At 39.6% G+C, this 25,236-nt stretch overlaps 2 protein-coding genes across 21 annotated transcripts in view; one reads left to right on the top strand and one right to left on the bottom strand.

The window, feature by feature from the left end:
• Positions 1–1,835: 1,835 nt before the first annotated feature.
• SENP8 (SUMO peptidase family member, NEDD8 specific) lies at positions 1,836–21,969 on the bottom strand. Of its 4 annotated transcripts, XM_019735967.2 has the most exons (3): positions 20,565–20,692; positions 19,217–19,345; positions 1,836–3,546 (listed from the first exon to the last, which is right to left on the bottom strand). In XM_019735967.2, exon 3 carries the CDS (start codon positions 3,510–3,512, stop codon positions 2,874–2,876), a length of 639 nt encoding a protein of 212 aa, XP_019591526.1. In that variant the 5' UTR covers positions 3,513–3,546; positions 19,217–19,345; positions 20,565–20,692; the 3' UTR covers positions 1,836–2,873. The 4 variants fall into 4 exon arrangements, with proteins under 4 accessions (XP_019591526.1, XP_019591525.1, XP_074184325.1 ...); XM_019735966.2 differs by lacking the exon at positions 19,217–19,345 and having other exon boundaries at positions 20,565–20,706; XM_074328224.1 differs by lacking the exons at positions 19,217–19,345; positions 20,565–20,692 and adding an exon at positions 21,842–21,969 and having other exon boundaries at positions 2,737–3,546.
• MYO9A (myosin IXA) overlaps positions 20,590–25,236 on the top strand; it is a 265,178-nt gene continuing 260,531 nt past the window's right edge. For 6 of the 17 annotated variants that reach the window (XM_074328221.1, XM_074328215.1, XM_074328217.1 and 3 more), the window contains exon 1: positions 20,916–21,316. The gene's annotated coding sequence lies outside the window, so the exon portion shown is untranslated. Of the gene's footprint in view, positions 20,725–20,880; positions 21,317–25,236 lie in introns of those variants that run through there. The other 11 variants (XM_019735965.2, XM_019735964.2, XM_019735961.2 and 8 more) reach the window with 3 other exon arrangements.

Genomic DNA, 25,236 nt, shown 5'->3' with positions numbered 1-25,236 from the left:
TATTTATCAGGCTATATTTACACAACTGTTTAATTGCAACATAAAACTAAGTTTTCAAACTTGCTGCAGCAGTCTTAAAAGGAACTGGGTAGTCGGAGAGAAGGGGAATAGGTGTATTTGATTGTCTACCATATGCTTTACATATGGTATTTAATCCTTATAGTACCTACTTAAACAGACCATCGTCATTTTGCAGATAAGGGCTGAATCTCAAATCTGCCTGAGGCTATATATTTATAACTGACAGGGCTTTGATTTGATCAAAACTTTCACATTCTTTCCTGCACTACAGCATGTAAATTTCTGTAACTATTTTCCCCTTTTCTAAGTGGTGGAAGAAAAAACTTTCAACATCAGTAAATAACCATGTGACTGAGAAATTATACTTTGCCATTTCAATGGAATACCTATTATTAAGATGTATGGTCAATATAGATATAGGAAAAATTACAGTGTAGTAAAAATAAGGTACATATCAGAAATATAATCCACTTGTGATTTTCTAATTATTCTGATCCAAATAGGCCAAGTGTTTAGGAACTTCAACAGCTACCTAGCCAAAGGACAGAAATATTTATAATTTGGGCAGTATTAAATAGAAGAGCCCCTGATACTAATTTTTATTTTTGACCACCATCTATAGCTGGGTTACATATGGTGATATTTCTAGATTCCGGATGATACACGGGTTGGATAGTGTGAATATACTTATGGATAAATACAACATGATATTTGACAGCAGGGTAGTTCAGTGTGATAACTATTCAACCCAATTTTGAATAACTATTTTCCTTTTTCATATTTTGAAGCTGAATTTTGCATGCATGATCCTTTTGACTCTAAGAGAAAAGGGTACTAGCAAAAGGTCTTTTTCCTATTTTACATCAGGTAACATCCATGGTGTGTGGTCAAGCAGGTGTGTAATTTATGGGTTGTTATAGAATCTGGTGAAACATTACAAGTGAACTCTTAAGTTTTCCTATCATTTATAATGCTAACATTGGCAAATGGCGTACTCCAAGTTTTGTAGAAGTAGTCTAACCAGTGGCACAGTGTGATCGGGTTATATATCTGGAAAAAGAGACCTCAGATTATTATTTTTTTTAAGACCTTACTAGTTTAGTTCAAAAGTAAGGTATCTGTGGAACAAAGAGAGTTAGGAAAGATTGCTCTCGTACGTATTAACTCTTACGAGAGAGACAATCTGACAAACAGACGTACTTTGCATTATCAGAAAGACAACTTTTCCCAGTGAGGGTTTGACTCTTCCATAGTCTAGATTAGATGCATTTATTGAAATAATACTGCTTTCTTACCATTATCTACATGCAACCTATTCACTCCTCTTGCTAGCCCTTCTGCCCTATTTCACCGCCTCGACTACCAGCTTCTAATATTGTTTTCTGCCCGTCTTCCATGATGTCTCCTTTTTATCCAAAACATATTGACTTGAAATGGAAACTTTTTTTTGTAGCTTTCTCTTTGACTTTTGGTTTCAACTTGTGTTCACTCAGGCCTGCTATCACTCAGGCCTGCTATGCAACTGGTACTTATTTACACTTGCTGTGCTTTCCCACCCTGACTAAAAGGAACTGAGTTACTGCCTCTGTGGTCACTGAGTGGCGAGGTTATTTTGGGCCATAAGAGGTGGGGGCAGGGTTAGGCTCCGGAGTTAGCTGAAATCACTTTAATGGCTGAAGTTAATCTTTGGTTTTCAAGTCTCATTCATATGCATTGAAATCTAATTCTCATTAGGAATAGAATTAATGTGTGTACCCAACATATCATCTAGTTGTTAATTATTTGAAACAATTCTGAAAAAAACACATCAGTGATTTAGGAGGGATAGCATTTCTTTTTACTCTTGGTTCCACATTTAAAAAATTACATTGCTTGCATTTTGAATTAAGTGAAAGGGTTGTTGAGAAAGGTCACTTTTTCTCCTTTATATATCAAAAACAAACCAACTTTTAGTCTGTAAGCTTCATATATAATAGTCCTGAAATCACCACGATATTAACAAAATAATTCTGCCAGATTAAGGATAGAGAAGAGAGGAAAAACTATGACTAACAGAAAGCAGAAATATTTATCTGAAATATCAGATAGCGTTAGGAAGTTATCAGCTATGAGTTTTAAAACCACAGAACTTTGGATATAAGGAAGGAGTGTGCGCATGGCTAATAGACAAGGTGAAGGAAAGCTATTAATCCAGAGAAGCAAATCGACCTACTCACTGAGCAAACTAAGAGGTCTACCACAGCCATTTAATTTAATGAAGCAACTCAAGATTCCCCCTTTCTTAAAGCATTCCACAATTAGATGGGCTAACATTATCTTTATCAAATCTTTGCAAAGGGTTTGCAAATGGCCAGGAAAGCTTTGTATGGTGAACGGAAGAGATATCACAGAACTGAGTAATTGATTCGCATATTTAGATTTTAAATTAGGTTAGGTCTTAATTTGCTTCTAGCCAGTGTGCAAGAAGTTTTTGGTTCTTGTATAGTTTTCTTCTTGTGTTCCTCTAGATTTTATATATTCTTAATTTGTTTTACAGATCACTGCTTTTCCTTTGGAATAAGCCAATGTGGCAAAGGGAGACCAAAAGAGAATGAATAAATGTTAAGATAGCATGGTTTTAAGGTTTTGGTGCATAACTTCAAGACATTTCACAGCACATACTGCTATCCAGTCAGGTTAAAGTGAAACTTTCCATTAGGATAATACAGGAGGTGACATTCTTTCAGGAAAAAGTAAGAATCCTAAGTTCCCTCTACCTGGCATCTTCCCTCAGGCACCGAGACTGCAGCCATCCAATAAATGGGGACAGGCAGAAAGAGGAGACTTCCAAAGTCACAGATATACTTCAACAGCTAATTTTTAGCCAGTCTGGCAATGAGATCTTTCCATTCTTCCCTCTTCTTTGTGATGTATGCAGGAGTGAGCAGCTGCAACAGTGACTCTGGCTGTTGCCTAAAGAAGTGGTGACACAAGGCCTCCGTGTTACAGATCACATACATCCCACAGTCATAGCTGTTTTGTTGAGCAGGGGCTTTCTCTTCCACAAAAGCCAGTTTGTCTCCTTTTCTGCTTAAGAAAGCCTCCAACTTCTCTGCTACCTGTTTTGCATGCACTGAGTTGCTCCCGCTGTGGGAATCATAATGAAAAAAGCTATTTTTATCCTGGAGATAAACCAGCAAACTCCAGTGGGTTCCCCCAGCTGCCTGGTTGGAATTATCATTGATGGCTAAAAATACAACTCTCTTGTCGGGGAGGTTCAGGGGTTCAAGGAACATGGTGATCTCGGCCGGGCTGCTAGTGCACTTGATGAACTGGGTGACTTCGGGGCTGATGAAGCCGACGTGGTCAGAGCAGTCAGGAAACTGACTGTTGGCAAAATACTCAAAGGCAAACCCAATGACATGGTCATTGAGCCAGCCCGGGGGGTCCAAGAGTGACACGTCTGACTGCCGCAGTAGGCTGTCCATGTAACTCAGGACAACCGGGTCCATCTCGTCCTGGCCAGGCTCCCAGAAATCCCAGGAGCTGAAAGAAAGGCAGAAGACAGTATTTACTGCTGAATATGATACCTGGCTGTCGGAGGCGGACCATGAGTCATAGCCACTCTTCCAGGGTTTCGGTAAAGATTAAATATAATTGTAAACTGTTTAGCAGCAATGCCTGAGAGTAAGCATTCAGGGGAGTCTAGCCTAAGTGCTTATTGTTAACAATTAGTTAGAATGAAAACTTTGGAAATTTTCCATGCTGAAATGTAAGCATGGATTGGTTAAAATTATAACGAATGTCTCACCAAACTCCATGGCGTTAACCATACATTTGGCCCTTTAATGACTATGTGTGATAACAGTGGCAAATTATTTTTATATTAAAGATGAATTTTCAGAGTCTACAGAAAAATGTTACTAATTACCAAGGGAAATAGTTTTCATTTCAACATTAATTTTCCAGAGATAAGATAAAATATTGCTTCCTCATTCCATAATGGAAAGAGACAGTGACTGGAGTTGTAGTTAAAAGGAACTGCAGCTTCAAGAACAGAAAACTCAGGAGAGTAATACACATGAACCTCACTCCTGATTCTGCCCAGCAAGAGTGTGAGTGACGTAGCTAACATGTCTGCCCATTTCCCATCTTTAACCTCGAGGGGTAAGAAACGACTGTGCAATGTTTACAATGTAAGTCAGGACTTCCTTTGCTGTTGATAGGTAGTGGTGTGGCACAGCAATCAGGAGACCTGCGTCTTGCCCGGGTTCTACCCTGATTTGCTGGTATCATCTTGAGCAAGTCATTTAAGTGATTTTGTCCTCATTTTTGTTACCTGTAACAACAGCATATGTATTTGCTTTACACACTTCAGAGAGTTTGTAGGAAAGGCCAAATAACTTTACTTGAAGGTATTAAAAGAGTATAAAATGTTGTAAAAATAGTATTTGTATTATTCATTGGATTTTACTAGTAAGATGATCAGACAATCTAGATAGAGCTCTAAACCAATGAAAGCAAATGAAGTTTGGAAACAAATATCCAATTCATATTATTTGGACCAAACAAAAGCATGACTAACTTAGAGTAGGGGCAAGAGAAGTCCTACGAGAAGATTCATATGCTCGCGGTCACCTGACGTGAGGTGCTGACAAAGACACTAATTCTGATTAAGTGTGTTAAGGTAACATAATATCTGAGCCTAACAGACAGACTTGGCAGCATAACTATTTCTAAAAATCACAACTCAACAAACTAGCACATGTAGATTGAGACTGCAAAGCAAAACGTATTGTAAGAAAATGGTTAACACAGCTGTGAAAGACGGGGCTAGAATTATGACATCAATTTAATCAATTCTGGCCATTGGGCCAGGTATTTCACCACTTGGTTACGCTATTAAAACAATTAAATTTTGTGGCACAACCATTTTCGTATAATCAAAACCCTGCAAAAACTTATATTAAAAAAATAAACATACCCCTCAAAGGAAAAAAGTTCAAGTAAAGGAGGTAACTAAGAAGAACCAATGGAGGTTTTATGTGCTACAGTCTGTCACAATATGAACTATTTCAGAAACAACATAAGGCTGTTTATGAGTGTGTATCTATCTATCCATCCATCTCACTATCTTTATATAAAATAAGATGGCATGAATGAAGATTTTCTTAAGAAGAAAGAATAACTTGAGCAGAGACATAAACTGGAGCCAGGAACAAAGTTAACGAGGCATAGAGCACATTTGTTATGGGGAGACCACAAATTTGGCTCTAAGCGGTTTGGCAGCTAACCAGAGAGCATTAAGTTAAACATTCACAATGTCCATAAGGTAAAAACAATTTTTCAGGAGAGGTGAAAACTTTCTTTGTATTAGTCAGACAGTTTTCTCTCAAGAAATGTTCATAAAAGACGTGGTGTATCACAATGAATAATGTCCCACAATGTCCTTATAATAGATGAAATAGTTTCAGAAGATTGTTTCTTACAATGATGCTTAATATCCAGCCTGACAGCCAATGAGCAAACAGCAGTCTAGCAAAAGCAACAGTGTGGAGGGTGATCTGACTGGATTTCAGAGGCTATGAATATGGAAAGAGAATGACGGCTTGTGTAGCAAGCAAGGCTCCCTCAGTCACTTCGCGTGCCCTTCACGAATACTACGGAGTGGTGAGTGCCAGATTGTGCGGCCTGGCAAATCCCTGGAAACCTGTTTCCTATGCTGCCAGCTGAAATCAGACCCACATCTCAACAGCCAACCCACGGAGGGATAGGAGCCTCCAAGAAGAGTGGCCGGACAGACAGGCACCTCACCTGGGAGGGAGTATCCACAGGCAGGGCCAAGATTTTGTTCAGAAGGAGTTTTTGCGTTTTATCTGTTTCCTTTTGAAAACATCCAACATCCTTAGTCAAGGACCTAATCCTATTCCATACGGCATGACTATAATAGTTCAACCCCAACAATTCTAAAGCAGATGGAACCAAACTAGCCTTTGGCCTAACCACCCTTGGCCAAGAAAAATAACTCTAAATTTCAAATGTGAAGACTTGAATTTTAGGCTCAGTTCTGCTACTCATACAGTTCTGTGATCATAAATAAACTACTTAATTTCTTTAAACCTTAGTTTCCTCTCCTGTAAAGTGAGAATATTAGTTCATGACCTTTATCATTGGTTATTTATCAAGGTAAAATGAAGAAACATAGGTAACTAAAATAAAAAAATATATAACGTAAAGTAGTATTTTCAGATAGCTATTGTGTCATCAAGAAATTTATATCTCAATAATTGGTAACTGGAATGTATTTAACATGTTTATTGGGTATTTCCTAAGTGGTAGGAACTTGAAAATCAGAATGAGAATTAAGTAGTTACAGTTCCGACCCTTACTGAGCTTAAGCCCATTATGTTATAATGAACACATAATGAACATTTATACCTCTTTTAGTCATTAAACACCTACTGAGTACCTAATGTTAGGTACTGTGGGAAATACAAACGTGTGTAGGTGACTTCCACTCAACGAGAGAAGAAACCCATAAAATGTATGGGAATTCAGAAAAGGGAACAGTCGTTCCTGGCTAAGAGGGGGAAAGGGAAGGAGAGCTCAGATCAAGAAAGACTTCAAGGGGAGGGTGGCACAAAAGTGGGCTCTTGAAAGGCAGGTAGAGCTGGATGCACTGAGACGGCATTAAGAAGGCAGAGAGGCAGGTGAAGTGCCCTTAGCTGTGTAGCTCCGTCAGGCTGGAATGAAGTGAGTGTAGGGGTGAAGGTGAAGGTTCGAGGAAGATTGCTAGAAGCTAAGTGGGGACTGAATTCCAGGTGGAAGAGTTTGGAATTTACACTGGAGGAAAAGGGGAGACATTAATGGCTAGGTGAGTGCTTTAGGAAAACTAGTATTCAGCCACAGCATATAGGATTAATTGGTATGGAGACAAATTGGAGGTACAGAGCAATTAGATTTTTATTGAAAGGTAGGAGGACATGTCCTAAACAAGTGGAAATGGTAGTAAGAATGGAGAGGCAAGGAAGGAAAGATATTGTAGACAGAGAATCAATAAGTGATCAGAGAAGGGTGGATAAGAGAGAAAAAGAATTAAGAAATGATTTGGGGGTTTTAGCTGTGGAGACTGGGAGGACGACGGCCCCACTATTAATGGGGTAGGGGAAAAGGAGAAGGAAGGGGACCTAGCAAAAGAACCGAGAGCCATCTAGAACCATCCTTGGCATGTCTGAGGTAAAGTAAATGTTTGCCAGACAAATGAAACGTTTTAAAAAGGGAGTCAGAAGATACAGATCAGGGAGGAAAAAAAGAGAAATAAGGCCTCCTAAGATTTTTGTATTGGCTGTAGCATCCCCATTTTTGCCTTGGTTTTTGTATTTTGTCTGTTTTCCTCTGTTCATTAATAGTAAAGCCTGTCAGAATTAAAAGACCTATGTACTTGGTTTTGGTGGATGGTAAAGAATATTGGGGAGTGAACTGGGAAGAAATGACCTCCTCAGAGTTTTTTTGTAAAATCCTACAAAATATATTATAGTTCTACGTTTTGGGGCAGGGAGGCTTTGGGTCTAGACTCTGACTTTGCCACTTGCTATCTATGTGACCCTGGGCAAGTTATTCATCCTCTTTCAGGGCCTCATTTTCCTCATCTGTAAAATGAGGTAATAATAAAACCTGCCTCACAGGGTTGTTACGCAAATGAAAAACATGAGTGAAAATACTCCGCACAATGGCTGGTACCGTGTTTCCCCGAAAATAAGACGGGGTCTTATATTAATTTTTGCTCCAAAAGATGCATTAGGCTTATTGTCAAGGGGTGTCATCCTGAAAAATCAAGCTAGGGCTTATTTTCCGGTTAGGTCTTATTTTCGGGGAGACGTGGTATATAGCAGACTTTCAAAAAAAAGTTTCCTTCCCTGTTCCCTGTATTTGGGGTGGTGATAATGGATCTTAAAGAGTTCCCGCAAATAAAGCATTTGTTTGTCTCTTTACATAAAGCCACAAACTCATAAAGGATAGAGCTGGCTAGAGTCCAGCTCCATGCTCTTGAGCTCGACCTCTGGCCTAAGAAGAGTGCTAACTCCAGAGAAAATTATTCTCCCAACCTCAGAGTGAAGCAGTGATGTTAATGTGTTGTCAGGACACACAAATCCTGCGATGACAGGGTTTAGTTTATTGTATCTTCCAACCTCTGTAGCAAAATTAAACTAACATAGAATTCACAGTATATAGAACACTTCCTAAACAAAGGTTTAATTTTGACAAAAGGAAGAGACAGTTTTTTCATATTAATCTTAAAACCCTTAAAAACGCTACTTGAGTATTTGTTTGTTATAAAAATAGGGTTATTAAATAAAAAGTAACAAAAACTAACTTAAAGGGAAAATTTACAATTTAGTAGGAGCCATTCTGATTTCCTGTTGATGTGAGTAAGGGAAGAAGCTGCTGGTTCAGTAGAAAAAACACTAGATTGGGAGCCAGAAGATCTGGAATTCAGTTCAGGTCTTCAATTAACCAGTTGTTTGACTCTGGAGAAGTCATTAAACTTCTGGGTCTCAGCTTCATCATCTATATCCTGGGATTTGGACCAGATAAATAGTGGTTCTAGGCGGAAGTGCATATCAGAATCATCTATGGGGATTTTAAGGAGCAAACATGATCCATTTCTTGGGGTAGGGTCTGGGTACCTGTATTTTTAAGATGGTTGCAAGTGATTCTATGGTTTCTACAATTTTAAGTCTAAGCTCTTATCCTTATCAATTTAAAAATTTGTCATCCTCTTTAAAAAAATCCTAAAAGAATTTAGTTTTCTTGTCCAAGGGATGGCCCACAGATTAAATCTGGCCCACTGCCTGTTTTTGTAAATAAAGTTTTACTGAAACAAAGTCATGCTTATTTATTTACATGTTATCTATGGCTGCTTTTGAGCTATCTGAGGAAAACCTAAAATATTTACTGTTAGGCCTCTCAGAGAAAAATTGCCAATCCCTGTTATAGACCACTCTTAAATAATCTATTGCAAATTTCTAGGTTAAATTAATTTAAAGAGCTTTTAAAAGTCTAATAAAGCATTAGATCTAGTTACTAAAATACTTAAAGATAGCTTCCAGGTAGATTAACCAACCTTTAACTAGAGGTGTTACTGCTGTTTCAATCTGGATTTTTTATAAGGAAATGTTTAAAAATACTAATTACAGTGGATATAAATAAGAATTGTCTAATTTATAGATGCATAATGAAATATGTATTTCTTAAGATCAACAATGTGCATGAGGATCTTAATTAACAAGCATTTCATAAGGTATACAGCAATTCTCATTTTTGGGAAAATATGCCTGTGGCTGTTGATGAAGTAATGATCCAGATAAGTTTATTTTACTTTAGAGCCCAACAGCAAAACATACTATCCCAGAATTGTGACCATTACTCATTTCCCCCTTAATTATTACATAAACAAACAAACCCAGCCTCATTTGGTTATGTTTTCAAAAACACTACAAGTGCCAAGTGCAGCTATTCTACTCATTTTGAGCTTATAAAAGTTAGTAGTTTATAAATGCAGTTCCCTTCTTCACTCTCTTTGGTGTTTGTTTCAAATCGTATCAAACTGCAGATGCTCACAAGTGTGGTTGGCTTCTCTAACTGGATACATGGCTATGTGCCAGCAGGTATCAATAAACAAACACACCAAAAAATAAACACACGATAATCACAGTGCATCTTCCTAGAGCATCAATTGCACTAGCTTTGCAGGAAAAGAGTAAAGCAATTTAACTGTTGACCTAACAATGTTTTAATTGGTAACTTGACACACCTTAATTATTAACATAAACAAGGACATATTGTAGCCTAAAATGCAAATCAGCATGGAGTTTTAAAATAAAATAAGAGATTCCCAGAGAACTTTTGCTACTGTTGCAGGCAATTTTCTCCGCCTCATTCACTCTACTCTGCTGGCTTGGATACCTCAGTGGAACAGTCTAATTACTGTCCATAGTTGATATGCCTATAACATAAGCCCCTAATAATTAGGAAGCAGATTCCCTAATAATTAATAAAGACAAACACAAGCTTATGCTTTAGTAGCTTAAATGTGTGTAGGAGCAAAATATCTATTTAAAGCACATTTATTCATTTGGCCAAAATATATTTACTGGTGTCTTCTGTGTGTTAGTTCTTCCTGTAATAATGACCAGAAATTAAACCTAGTACTTTATGATGAAATATAGATACCACTCCAGAGGTTCCTATTTTTTTCGTACCTCACATCCAATTGATAGTAAGTCCTGTTGATTCTACAGCCAAAATACTCTGTATCTATCCAATGCTTTCCATCTTCATTATTATCACCTTAGTCAAATCCATCGTCATTTCTTGTCTTGACCTAGCCTAACAGGTCTCCACTACTGAGCCCTCTGGTAAATTCTGCAATAAAGAAATTTAACTTGGTCTGATTTTTTTCCCCTAATCTCGTTTGACTATGAAATGCTTTTTGTTTTTATTTGTTGTAGAATATCTATTAACACACCTTACTGTCTGTGCAGTGAAGTTTGAGATATGCTTGTTGAGTTATTTGATGACAATAGGATAACTTGTTAATCATTTGATAAAAAAAGAAATTGGATCCTTACCTCACACTTTATACCAAATTACTATATTTTAGATGGAGTAAAATTTAAATATTAAAAAAATGAAACAAAAATATTAGAACAAAATAGAGCTTAATACACTTATATGACTGACCAATAATCAGATGAGAAGATACTCAAACCTTATTAGTAATTAAAGAAATGCAAGTTAAAGCAAGATTTCTTTTTTCACCTATTAAATTAGCAAAGAAAACTGATAGTAACCAGCACTGCTGATAGACCATGGGGAAATGGGCATTCTCATTGTTGACAGGAAGGTAAACAAATGCAAGCTTTTTGAAGAGTAATTTGCCATTTGAATTCTTAAAAAATGTGTATATGTAGGCATTATACTTTTAGAAGTTTATCTTAAGGGAAACATTAAGAATGTGTGCAAAAATTTAACAAGGATGTTCACGACAGCAATAGAAAAACTGGAAACAAGCTGGACGTTCAAAAGAGGACTGACTGGTACATTTAAATAATAGGATTTCCATACAATGGATTATTTTTTAGCCACTAAAAAATAATGTTGTAGCTATAAATATTGAGGTAGAAAGATGTTCATGGTATGCTATGAAAAGGATGGTTATATTAAAATTTGTATGAGAACAATATGCCCAAAAATAATCAAGAATGATAGCCATCAAAAGTTTAGGTATAGTTTTCTTTAAGAATAGGATTATTAAGTTCTGGTGAAGATGGCCAAGGAAACATTGTGCTCACCTTCTCCCAGGGCCACATCAAAATTACAACTAAACTACAGAACAACCATCATCGAGAATCACCTGAAGTCTAGCTGAACAGAAGTTCTATAACTAAGGACATACAGAAGCCACCTCAAGACTGGTGGGAGTGTAGAGCCGAGGAATGAGCAGGTCCCCACACCCATGAGTGGCAGTTAAAAATCAGGAGGGTGGGCGGCCGGTTTGCTCAGTGGTTGGAAGGCGATGCTCAAAACACCAAGGTCGCCGGTTCGATTCCCACATGGTCCAGTGAGAAGTAATGGCTTGAGCTTGGAGTTGAGCTGCCCGTGGGCAGCCAGTTGGCTCAGTGGTGAGAGCGTGGCTCATAACACCAAGGTTGCCAGTTCGAGTCCCACATGGGCCAGTGAACTGTGCCCTCCACAACTAGATTTAAAATAATGACTTGATTTGGAGCTAAGCTGTGCACCCCACAACTAGATTGAAAAAACAATGACTTGACATCCTGGAAAAACACACTGTTCCCCAATATTCCCCAATTAAAAAAAAATCAGGAGGGATATCTCAGTTGTAGAGGTGCCCCCTGAAGAGGGAGGGGTCGCAGCCCTACACTAGGCTTCCCAGCCCAGGGTTCCAGTGCGGGGAGAAAATGTCCCCATAATTTCTGACTGTGAAAACCAAGGAGATTGTGGCTGAGTGAGACTAAGGGTTGCTGGAGTCCCAGGCGTTCCTCTTAAAAGGCCTGCTTACGGACTTACTCACTGATGGACTCACTTGCTCTGAGCTCCAGTGCTGAGGCAGCAGCTCAGAAGGCACCAGGAACAAACAGGGAAGAACTGAATTGTCTGGGCTCAGGGCGAGGGCTGGAAGGGCAGCTTTCTCCCAGACAGAAGTGATGGCAGAAAACATTGTTCCTTAATTGAGCCCTCCCCCTACCTAGCCTGCACCCATAGTGGGCACCATATCTGAGTCTCCATCAATCTGGCTAACACCATTTACCAGGCCCTGGTGATTCTGAGATCTTGCCCCACCCAACTTGCAGGCCTACCCAAGTGGTTTTTCCATACAAACGACTTGCCTTGGCTCATGCTGTTGACTTTCCTAAAATTTCTCAAAGGTTCACAAACCCCAAACAAGCAGCATCTGACCTTGGTGTGCCCTGTACCTCTTGCTAAGCAGCCCCAAGCCTGGCACTAGCAGCAGCTGGCCTCAGTTCACAGTGTAGCCTTTCCCAGGCATCTCCAAGCCGAGCACAAGTGGTAACCATCTGTAGATCACTTTATAGCTCATAACAAGTGGCCCTGAACAGGGCACAGGAAGCAGCTGACCTTGGCTTGCAACAGAGCCCCTCCCAAGAAGCCCCAGAACTAACACACCTGGTGTCCAGCTTCAGACGACACCAGAGCACCATGCAACCACCCCCAAAAATGGCATACCCAAAGGGCAGACTGGGCAGGCGCCAGAACCCTGCTAAGGTGAATCCTGCTCTGTAGAGTCAGCCCCTGCACAATAGTTCCTCTACTGTAATCATTGCCAGTCCTCACAACCAGTCAGCCTGAGGGTCAATCCTTCCCACTGATGTGCCAACAGCAGTCAAGGCTCAACTATAACAGGAGGGCACACACAACACACACAAGGGACACACCTGGAGCACCCAGCTTGGGGAACCAGGGAGACTGAGCCACGGGACCCAACAGGACACCTACTACATAACGCCACTGTACCAAGATCAGGAGACACAGCAGCTCTCCCTAATACATAGGAACAAACGTAGGGATGCAGCCAAAATGAGGAGACAAAGAAACATGTCCCACATTGAAGAACAAAGCTCCTGAAAGGGAACTAAACAAAATGGAGACAAGCAATCTACCAGAAGCAAAGTTCAAAACTCTGGCTATCAGGACGCTCAGTGAACTCAGGGAGAACTTCAACAATGAGATAGGAAACATAAAAATGGAGACAGAAAACATTAAAAAAAACCACCAAAAACAACAGTCAGAAATGAAGAACACAGTAATTGAAATGAAGAATACATTTGAAGGAATCAACAGATTAGATGAAGCAGAGGATCAAATCAGCAATTTGGAAGATAAGGTAGCAGAAAACACCCAATCAGAATAACAAAAAGAAAAAAGAATTTAAAAAAATGAGGATAGTTTAAGGGGCCTCTGGGACATCAAGCATATGATCATTCACATTATAGGGGCATCAGAAAGAGAAGAGAGAGAGTAAGGAATTGAAAATGTATTTGAAGAAATAATGACTGAAAACTTAACCTGGTGAAGGAAATAGACATACAAGTCCAGGACGCGCAGAGAGTCTCAAACAAGATAAACTCAAGACATATCGTAATTAAAATGCCAAAGCTTAAAGACAAAGAGAATCCTAAAAGCAGCAAGAGAAAAGCAGTTAGTTACCTACAAGGGAGCTCCCATAAGACTGTCTGCTGATTTCTCAACAGAAACTTTGCAGGCCAGAAGGGATTGGCAAGAAATAGTGAAAGTGATGAAAAGCAAAGACCTACAACTAAGATTACTCTACCCAGCAAAGCTATCATTTAGAATCAAAGGACAGATAAAGAGCTTCCCAGATAAGAAAAAGCTAAAGGAGTTCATCACCACTAAATCACTATTAAAAGAAACATTAAAGGGACTTCTTTAGGAAGAAAAGTGAAAATAAAATAATATATATATATATATATATATATATATATATATATATATACACACACACATGAATAAAAAAATGGCAATAACTACATATCTATCAACAATTACTTTCAATGTAAATGCATTAAACGATTCAATTGAAAACATAGGGTGGCTGAATGGATAAGAAAACAAGGCCCCTACATATGCTGTCTATAGGAGACTCACTTAAGATTGACAGACACACACAGACTGAAACTAAAGGCATGGAAAAAGACATTTCATGAAAATGGAAACGACAAAAAAGATGGGGTAGCAATACTTACATCAGACAAAATAGACTTTAAAACAAAGGCTATAACAAGAGACAAAGAAGGACTCGGCAATTCCACTTCTGGGTATTTATCCTAAGAAACTCAAAATACTAATTTGAAAAGACATATGCATCCACATGCTCATTGTAGCATTGTTTACAATGGCTAGGATGTAGAAGCCACCTGCGTGTCCATCAATAGATGAATGGATAAAAAAGAAGTGGTACACACACACACGCACGCACACACACATAGTGAAATATTAGTCAGGCATTAAAAAAAGAATGAAATCTTGCCATCTGTGATGGCATGGATGGCCCTGGAAGGTATTATGGTAAATGAAATAATCAGATAGAAAAAAACAAATACCATATGACTTCACTTATATCTGGAATGAAAAAAAAAAAAGAACAAACAAAGCAGAACAAACTCATAGATACAGACAACATTTTGATGGTTGCCAGATGGGAGGGTGGTTGGGGAGTTGAGTGAAAAAGGGAAGGGATTAAGAAGTACAAATTGGTTGTTACAAAGTAGTTAAGAGGATGTAGGGTATAGTAAGGAATATGGTCATTAATATTGTAATAACTATGTATGGTGTCAGGTGGGTACTAGATTTAATAGCATGATCACTTTGTAAGTTTTATAAATAATCACTATGTTGTACACCTGAAACTAATAAAATATTGTATGTCAACTGTAATTAAAAAATAAAAATAGAATACTTAATTTTTGTCCTTCCATACTTTGATATTGTCTGCTTTATTTTTCCCCTTTCTTTTTATAATGAGCACATAACCAGTAAATACAGCTATTTCTATTCAGACAAAAAGGTGTACCACCTCTCACACTTATACTGACCTAAAATATGTGTGTCTTCAACTCACTGGTTTCACTTCTGTCCTCTGAAAAAAAGAAAGTCTAATCTCTCTTATTTAAACCTTCAACCACAAAGATGTAAAAATAATTTGATGCTTTCTAAAATTAGATTATGTCCAACTTTCTAATGTATGATTCCATTTACAATTTCACAAAAAGAATCACATCCAAGATCAAATGTGTGTTTCATGGCAGCATAAGCAAAAAAATTTTCAGGAAGGAAGTTGAAGCCTTTTTTTTTTTTGGTTTCAATTTTCCCCAATTAAACACTTCCTTTTAATGTAGCCTAAAGCATTCAGAGATTTGTATAAAGAGGCATGTAAAAATTACCAAGATTTATATATATCTCTTGAGAGCAGACATTAGAGTTTACTCATTCCTGTTATCTTCAGTGCTTGACAAACTGGAGAAGTTTTAATAAATGAACGACTTTCTTGAACAAAATACAGAAATGCAATACATTTTGAAAAACTGAAACACTCAAAGTTGTTATAAACATTGGAAGATTTCAATTTTGTAAATTGTTTCATTATCCCTTTATCAACATTTCACAAATAGAGGAATTCAGCTCTCAAAGAAGAAAAACCAGTTGGTATGATGATGATGATGATGCCTGGTAACTCTATTGCCATAAATTCCATTTGGTCCAGCCTTGGGCCAAGGAGACAGACCAGGTGAATTTTTAGGACTTCTTCTAGCACCAAGGCTCTTCATTTACTGCTATGCTACTAGGCGTAGTTATCAATGGCTAAGGTGTCATTGAGCATGAAAAGAATTTTATTCTCAGTCTACCATTTCCATCTATAATTATGTCACAATTTTTTTCATTACTATAAACTTGGTGTAAACACCAGCCTTTTCTTAAATTGACTTTGTTTTACTTAAAATTTTCTGAGAAATGATTTCACACAATTGCAAAATTTGAAATGACTAGGGACGTAAAGACAGTATATGGGGAGGCCATTAGATTTAATGAGAGGCCTGAGTAAGATAATATTTAATAAAGAAGTGGACAGAACTTTATTTTCGTATATATAGTAACAAATAAAGGCTGATAAGGTGTGGTTGAGCTAGAGTTACAATCTGCTGGATTTCATAAATAACCATGGTGTTCATCACATAGTAGCTATACACAAACACATTGTTTGAAAGAGTATGAAATGCTATCATCTTTTAATCTTATTTGTCCTGTAGATTTCAAAGCCTGGTAAGTTATTTTTTTCATAGACAGTTAAGAAGTAAATTGTTATTACAAACTCCTAATTAATGGGTTTCAAAAATGTGCTTGAAACACAGTGAGGCTCAATAAATATTTAATGAATGAATGGATGTATTACTGTACTATGCTAATAGAAAAACAGTCTGATGGGACTCAATTATAATGTATAGAATTTTCTGTCTTGCCATTTGTCTTTAAATGTTAATCAACATGAATACTTGTGAGTTATCTGACCAAGTTTGAATTATACTATACATTATTGAGTAGAGCTAAACATTTTCAGCAACTATTTATTTTAGCTGTTAAAGTGCCAAGTTACTGCAATAAACAGTAGTGAAAAGACTAGAGCCAAATAAGGTCAGAAATCCCCTTGCTATTGTTTTGATAGAATTTAACCTATCACACTATCCTGAGAGTATTTATTTGTTGGCCATTAGGGAAGGCAGATCTAAGGCTTTTAAACTTCTAATAATATGGATGTTCAAAAATAGTAACTATAATCGTGACAATTTTTTAGCATTACAACTGTGTTCTAGTGCTTTCAAAACAGATGAATGTACCAAGAGATAGCCTTTTAATTGGAAGCGAGAGAAAATAACTTTTAGAGATTTTTCTGCAATAAAAATCCTTAAAAGCTTTATAACTTTCAAGTATTCTCTCTACTTTAAGATAGACCCACTCCCCCTTCCCTCCAAAAGGGGGACAGACAGATGAACCTCAACCTCTGATTTTTGGTCTGTATTGAACCATATCACCAGCCACATGGTATCCAATAGTTAAATGGACAGAAAGTTAATATAGGCTAGTCATGCACAAGAAGGTAGTCTCTCTGAGAATCTGGTTCAGAAAGTTACATAACTTTACATTACTCATTTGGATAGTAATCCTGGACCCCAAATTCAATTTTTTTGAACAACATGTTTTAAAAAGTACACAATTTGGGGACTAACTGGGATTTGGGCAGTAAATTTTACAAAGCCTGATACTGATCAGTTTCCAAAGAGATGGGTTACCTAGGCCTTGAGGAATTCCTTTTTGTTTGCTAATACATTGTGCTCATCGAAGAGATTTAAGGGATTGGCAAGGAGTCTTGACCTTAAAAAGTCAGAAATGTATGATTTACAGGTGTAGATGAAATTTAACAAAGGAAGGCTTTAGCAACATCTGGGAACCGATATATGTGGTAAAGCCATTGCTAATGAGAAGTACTAATATTATCATTTTATAATACAAAATAATGGAATAGCCTCTTGATCACATAAAATGCTATTGACTTCCAACTGGTGTACACATCCCTGTTGAAAGGCATGTAGTTTATTCCAATATCTGTTTCTTTAGACAGGCCAGTCATATTGGGGAAATAAAGTAACTTAGCTGACTCTTTAGAGATCATTTTATGATAAAATTCAGTTTAAAAAATCATGTAATTGTTTAATAGGTCTAGTCTCTTCATTCCTATATTCTCTTTTGATGATCTAACCTACACATTACCGCTAGATTAATTTTTCAAACAGAATTCTAATTACATTATTGTACTCCAAATTTTTTCACATCTCCCCATTATCTGCCAAAGTAAGCACAAATTACAGCTTGGCATTCAAGGATTTCCACAAAAATAGCCCCAATCTATCTTTCCCAGTTTATTTCCTAGTACTGCCCCTACATAGATAGCCACAAGCACAGTTCTCCGCAGACCCCAATTATTAGGCAACAGTGGATTAGTCCTGGTTGCTGCCCTTAAGGTATTGATTGGAGGAGCAGAAGAAAATAGCCAGTTCCCACTCCAGCACCAACACAGAGGTTGGGAAGTGAACACTGTTCTAGTACCTTTCTGAAACACAGATTTGATCTGTCATGCTCTTGCTTAAAACCATTACCGTGAGCTTTTTATAAATCTAGGATCCATGGGCCAGGATGTGGCAGAATTTAAAGGTTCCATGGACTTGCGTTGCGAAATAAAATTGCATTTTTATTTTCAATAATCTCTAGCTGAAATTTGGCATTTTCTTCAATAAGTGTAGGCAATAATTCATAGCATTAGCAGTCCCTATGTGTTTTGTCACCGACAGAAATAGGACATTTTCACATCATATTAAAGTTGTTACAGGTATCTCAAAATATAATTTGTAGTCATTATTTTGAAGTTACACAATTAGACCTGCCGTCAGATGTTACTTGATGCATAAAGAAGTACATATATAGCTACATCCATAGTTCTAAATATTTTTAAAACTTGAAATAAAATTTCATTTGTTTTTATCTATTTTATTTTATACATTTAAAAACACTGACACCTGAAACTAATAATTAAAAAAAATAATAATGAAAGCATTCTGAGATAGGGCCCACAGGCCAGGTGGCCAAAGAGGTCCCTCGTGTAAAAGACATTATTTTATTTTTACCTTTGTTATTTATACCTATCAATTGCTTATAGTATATAATCTAAATGTTTTAGCACGGAATTCAAGCCTCCTCAATCTGTTGACACCCACTTTATCATCTTTATCTTTGTCCCACCCCTACTCTCCATACTATGCTCTAGTTATACCAGACAACAGTGACTCCCTTTTATCTGGAGGCAGAGAGACAGGTTTTTGGATTAACCCTAGTTAATAGACAGTAGTAGCCCTGCACTAGCTTGGGCTTTGCCTTCACAGCCCTTCTATTAGCCAAAGTGAACCCTTCTTCTTTTAAAGGTTTGTTTTCCCTAATACTATGAGATTCTAATAGGGCTGTATCTTAAATATCTTTGTATATCTTTCCTAACTCAAATGAATGATGAAATGATAACAGAAGACAGATTTTAAATTGGCAAGGCACTCACTGTGTGTAGTAATCTCTAGAGGAGTGAAGTTAGCCTTTGAATCTCATAAATTGACTTAACTCTTTTCTTTTGGGGGATAGAAATGAGGATATCCTTGTGCTCTAAGGCTGGATCCTCAGCTGATAAATCCTGGATGGAAGGGAAAGGGAGAGGAGGAGAGCCATAAGTGAGGTGGACCTGATTAAGATTGAGGGATGGAAATGTGCTGAAGGGAAAGGCAGGAATGGTCTCTCCCATTTCCCAGAGCAGTTATTCAAAACTTCCATCACTCTGCTTGAGCTTCTTATTCCATCCCCAACTCTCTTTTCACCAAATGACTCCCATCTTAATGTTACACAGCTAACTCCATCACTTTCCTGTTCTTCCCTACTTCCCATCCTTCTCTTTTCTAGAGCTTAGTGGCTCTCAACCCTCAGAATTAGTCACCTTAGGAGAAAATACTAATGTCTGGGCCCTAATCCTAAAGTTTGTTTAATTGGTTTGTTTAATTTGTTGAGCAACAACAGTGATTTTATTTTGAAAAAAGATTCCCAGATGATTCTAATGTGCATACAAAGTTGAGTTCCATTAGTGTTCTTGATCCTATAAATTAGGCACCTTACCCATGAACTGTCCACTTCTCGGTTCAATGGTACACTTTTATGCCTAAGAGTCTCCCATCTTTAAACAAAACATTCTTGCAGCACACATTCTCACTCATCTCTCCCACACGATGCTTCCTTAAAGTGTAGGTTACACCCGTATGGTTTCCACCAGCGATATTCAATTCCTCTATTTTTTTACTCTTCCAGATCAATACTGTCATATACTTTTGTACCTGTCACTAGCTCTGCTTCTATTTCTTTGGCCAGCTACTGCTCACTAGCCTTTTATCACAATTTATGAGTGACCCAAAGGTCGTCTTGGAAAGGGTTTCCTCGCGTCCTTCTCTATACAATCAGCGGCCCTTCTAAGCTCAGAGAGTATCCTGTACTATTTTTCTCTTATAATTTTACTTTACTACAACTGCGGATTCTCTCATCGTCTCCCACATAACACAGCAGTTCTTAAAGCTGAGACCATTTTATTCGCTTCTGACTTTCTGGAGTCCAAGGCATGGAAACCACACAGGGAGAAGTCTGAGGAATGAATGGAAAGGAGGGCTAGGAATCGGAGGTCGGGGGCGGGGAAAGGCGGGGGGTGGGGGGACGTGTGTGTGAAAAGGGGCGGGGGCTAAGAGGGGCGGCGCTGAGAACCCTGCGCCAGAACAGGGAGGGGGCACTGATACGCTAGATCTGCGTGGGCAGCAAAGCAGTCTCTTGCCAGGACACACTGACAGACAAACCGAAGTGGGGAGGCGACTTCTTACCTGCCTCGGGCCTCACCACCCCAACCAGCCTTCAGGCACCTGGGTATTGGCCGGAAAGCGAGAGCTACGGTCGCAAACCTCGAGTTTTCTATCCCAACCTTGCGACATTATTCTCTAGTAGAGGGAGCATCTAAGGCAGAGGAACCAGCTCTGCCGTAAGGTGAGGAAGAAAAATTGGGGCGGGCGAAAGGGGGCGTGCCCGCGCAAGCGCATACTATGTCCTCTGGAGGCGTCACGTGCGGGGGCGTGGTCGGCGATTCTGGCAGGCTGTAGGGGGCGTGGGAGTTAAGTGCGCGCGCGCCTGCTCATCTGCAGCCGAGGAGTCGCGCGGGGCGGGGCCGCGTGCGCGGAGTCGGGGGCGCGCGGGCCGGAGCTGACTAGAGACCCGGCGGCGGTTGGTTGTGGCTGCTGAGAATCTATCCAGGACCTTAAGAAGCGGCGGCGGAGGCACCCGCGGCACCGGCAGAGGCGGCGACAACGCTTGAGGCGGCGGTCCAACGCGTGCTCTCTGGGCGGGGTGCGGCGGGGGATGTGCCTGCCCAGGCCGGGCGGAGTCTCTCTGACAGGGCGGGGGATGCGCGGCGGCCGCTCGCCCGTACCCTGAGGCAGCTGGGCCCACCCTGCCGGAACCGTCCGACCCTCGCTGGCCCCGGCCTCTGCTGACTCCTGCGGCCTGACCCTGGGGCCGAGGGTGGGAGGCAGCTTCCGCCTTAGAGGAGGGGGCTGTGGTGGCCACCGCAGCGGAGCCCGAGGTAAGACCCGCCCTAGCCGCCCAGCGGCCCTGCAGCCCGGCTCGGCCCACGTCTCAGTCTCGCTCTTGGGCTCCTGCGGGGCCCCTTGGCCCCGCCCCAGCGGAGACGCCCCGCGAGCGGGTCTGCCCTGGAGCCTCCCAGACGCCCGATCACTGCCCGGGGTCCCCAGTAGACCCCACCCATCATATCTCCATTGGCTAGATATTATTCCGGCCCTCCCGCCGCCCCGGTAGTCTGTCACGGACCCCCACCCCCACCCCAGCACACCCCTTTAGAACGTCCCTCAGACTCTTAGGACCCTTAATGGAGCCTCCAGACTCCGTTACACTCGGTGATCACAGTTCCTCTGAGACCCAGTCACCGCTGCCCCCTAACCCACTGCGACCCCCAGGTCCTGGGCAGGTCCATCGCTGCCCACTCACCTTCCCAGCGGACCTCCCCCCCAGCTCGCTCACTGCCAGTCGACTATCTCTTTCTCCACCCAACTGGGCTTTCAGATAGTAGTATATTGCGTGATGCTCTCACCTCCCAGTAGATCTGGTGTCAGCTCCCCTTTAGACACCATCAGACAGCGGTTTCTCTCCCCACCCCTCTTCCCACAGACCTTCTCTACTCCGGCAGACCGCGTTATCTTACTGGTCGTGATCCCTTCTTTGGTTGAAACGTCTTTGCCGTGAAATCTTGAAGGGATGTTTGCTTAGTCTAGTGTATTCCCCCCAGTGGGGCATAAAAGGACCAACTGACGACACCCATGTTTGGAGCGTTTAGTCTGGTGGCTAAAGAAGGGAGGGAAAGAGGGAAGAGTAGGAAGCCCAGGGCAGGAGGTGTGTGTGCTGTTAAAAGGTCACACAGCCTACTTCTCTCTTCTGTTGAATGTGTGAGGTGGTTCAGCTCTGACATTTTGGGAACCTCTATAAGAATTAAATCACATTCCACTAATGGTTATAACTGTGTCTCCATGTAGTATCATTTGCTTCACTTTTTTGCAGATACCTACAAATCTTTTGCACTGTTTTTGGAGGATACTGGGCACTTTTATTTTGATCTGCTCTTTCTGAATTTTCTGGGAAATTAAGATTTGTAGCTTTCCTTAATCCCTAAAGTTTTTAATGTCAATAAATTTCTGTTACCTGGTGCTGCTGTCTTGCTTTTCCAGGGAGCAAGTACAATTAGCACGCAATGGTCACTGGTGTCATTACCCACAGCTTTCTTAGCAGTAGTAAAATATTGAATAAAATGTTGAAGTTGAACTCATGAACTGTCAAGAAGGAAATGTAATGCTACACCAAATGATCAGTGCATAATTTTAACTTTGGTATAGGGATGAAGTACAGAGAGGTTTTTGTAGTCAGTACATTTGAAATTTTTATTTTGTATGTATGGAACCGAGGAGGGGGAAATCATTAAAATTATAAGTAATAACTAGACATACTATAAAAGCCAGAAGGTTTGAAAGAATATGCAGTAGAAAGTTTCTGTTTATCTTCCACCTATTTTCCCTTTTTAGAGGCAACCACTATTTCCATCCACTGTGCCCTTCCTGCGATATTTCTAGCATATATAAGTCTATACATTTATATCCTTAAAACACACTTCAGACAAATGCTTGCATACTGCACACTTGTGTATAGCTTGTTTCCCCCCACTTAATAATAGATCCTAGAGCTCATGCAACAACAGTACATATGATAGTGCCTATTTACTGGCTGGATAATGTTTCATTTTGGTGGTCTTCAGGTGTTTTCAGTCTTTGCTTTTACAAACTGTGCTCCGTGCTTTTCTTTTAAATGTATCAGCTGTTATATGTATGTTTAAGGAGTTTTCAGGATTTGAAAAAATGTCCTCATGATTCTTTTGTGTTGAACCTACAAAAAAGATATAACTAAAATAAATGTCATTGAACTGCTGAGCCTCCGTGGAGTAACTAACATTAATGGTGATTAAAATATTTATCAAATAAATTATTGAAGGATTTAAAGTAGGGTACTGAAATGTTCAGATTTGCTTTTTGACAAGGTCACTCTGGCTGCAGTGAGGAGGGTGGATTGAAGGGTAGACTAAGGCTAAAGGCAAGACTATCAAGAGGGCAGTGCGGGCAAATGATGATAGTGGTCTGGATTTGGGTAGATAGGACGGGGTGATTTCAGTGGATTTGGGATTAGGGAAAGGGTTCATAGAGGGTACGGTCTGGGTTCTAGCTGTGCCTTTCACTGCGCTGGAATCCATGTGAGGCAGGAGGAGGATTTTTATTTTTGTTAAGAAAGAGGAATTCAATTTGTGAAAGTTGAATTTGGGTGATTATACTTCTTCTGTCAGATGTAGATGGCCAGAAGGCAGCTGGATTTGTGACGTAAGTTCCTTATCAAGTTCTGGGTTTGTAATAATAGATTTTGGAGGCAAAGGGTATAGATGAGAGGAGAAAAGATTGTAGGACCCAACATTTGCAGTACAGGTAGAGTCGAATGTCTAAGCTAGTAAATTATGTGATTAAGTCTTTAAGAAATGCTATTATCATTTAAGCATCAATAGTGAGGTTCACTGTCCATCCTGTGACTTTTTAACACATTTTTTCCCCTTAGTTAACATTATTTGTATATAGTTCATGAGGGAAATGGAGTGAACTAAGATTTTTTTTTAAAAAGTAAAACCTTAGTAGAAATTAGTGGTATAAACTCCATCTTTCTTAATCATTTGGATTATACTATTGTAGAAGTTCAATATTCAGTGTTTGCAGAGAAGTACAGGAGGTTTGAAATGTAATTTGCCAAGAATACTAAGTTTGGTTTGCATGATCTTTAGTTGTATTAACTTAATTTAAAATAAATATCAGTCAAAGAATTTTTGGTCGTGTTTTAAAAGCATAGTATCTACTTAATGTATTTATTCTTTAGTCTAGAGCTGCTGTATAGAGCTCTTGCTTCTACCCCTGTAAATCACTACTAATGGACATCTCCACTTGGATTCACGTTTCACAAGCTCTTCAGACATGTACAAAATAAAACTCTTCTCTGCCCCTTTGGGGTAGAGTGAGACAAACTGCAACAAGATTTTTTCTTTTGATTTCCTACCTTGATGATGAAGCCTTCAGGAACCTGGGAATCACCCTCCACTCTGCTCTATACCTTATATCACTGAGTCCTGCCCATTCCCCCTTAGGATGCTTCATATCGTTCCTTATCGCTGTTTTGGTTGTCTCTACGTTCTTTCACCCAAAATATCCGTTGGGCTTCTGTAATGCTTTCTAAGTGGTTGTCTCGCCTTGTCTCTTCTGCCTCTTGTTATGCCGTACCATCCAGTTCATTCTCTGCATTGCTGCCAGAGTAAGTGTTCTAAAATGCTCTTTTAGTTAGGCTCTTTTATTTGCAAGGAGGAGACTCAGGTTTCCTTAAGCTTATTGAAAGGAAACCCAGGAAACAAGGAAACCCAGGAAAAGTTAAACAACTTGGTCTCAAGAAGAACAGGAGCATAATAAATAAAACTAGAAGCAGGAAAAGACAGATTTCACTCTAGTGCTCTACTGTGAACTTGTCTTAGCTACTCTTCCTGTTTGTTTTTGGCTTATTTTTTTCTGTCTACTCCAGTCCACCCCCTGCATCTCATAGCTTCCATTTATTTCTAATTTCTGCCTCCTTGTAACTACTGTGTCATTCCAATGCCAGCATGTGGCCTCCTGACTGCTATCTTTTTAACGGAGCTCCTGTTGTAAACTTCTTCCTTCTCCCTGGGATCTTCTAGTTGGAATACCCAAGAAATAATCTCTTTGGCTCAGTCTTTTTGCTCATGGACTTCTAGCAAGCCTGTGTACTTTGGTTATGTGACCGCTCTTGGCCACTTAGTGTTGGCTGTGTGTTTATTTGCGCGTGTGGATGTGGAGCAGGACCATAATGGTGAAAAGCATGGGCAGTGTATAGGCTAATTTC

Source organism: Rhinolophus sinicus, linkage group LG03 (genome assembly GCF_036562045.2).
Source record: "Rhinolophus sinicus isolate RSC01 linkage group LG03, ASM3656204v1, whole genome shotgun sequence".
NCBI classification, from domain to species: Eukaryota; Metazoa; Chordata; class Mammalia; order Chiroptera; family Rhinolophidae; genus Rhinolophus; species Rhinolophus sinicus.
Note: the sequence above shows the minus strand (reverse complement) of the source record. Positions and strands in the feature narration are given on the sequence as shown.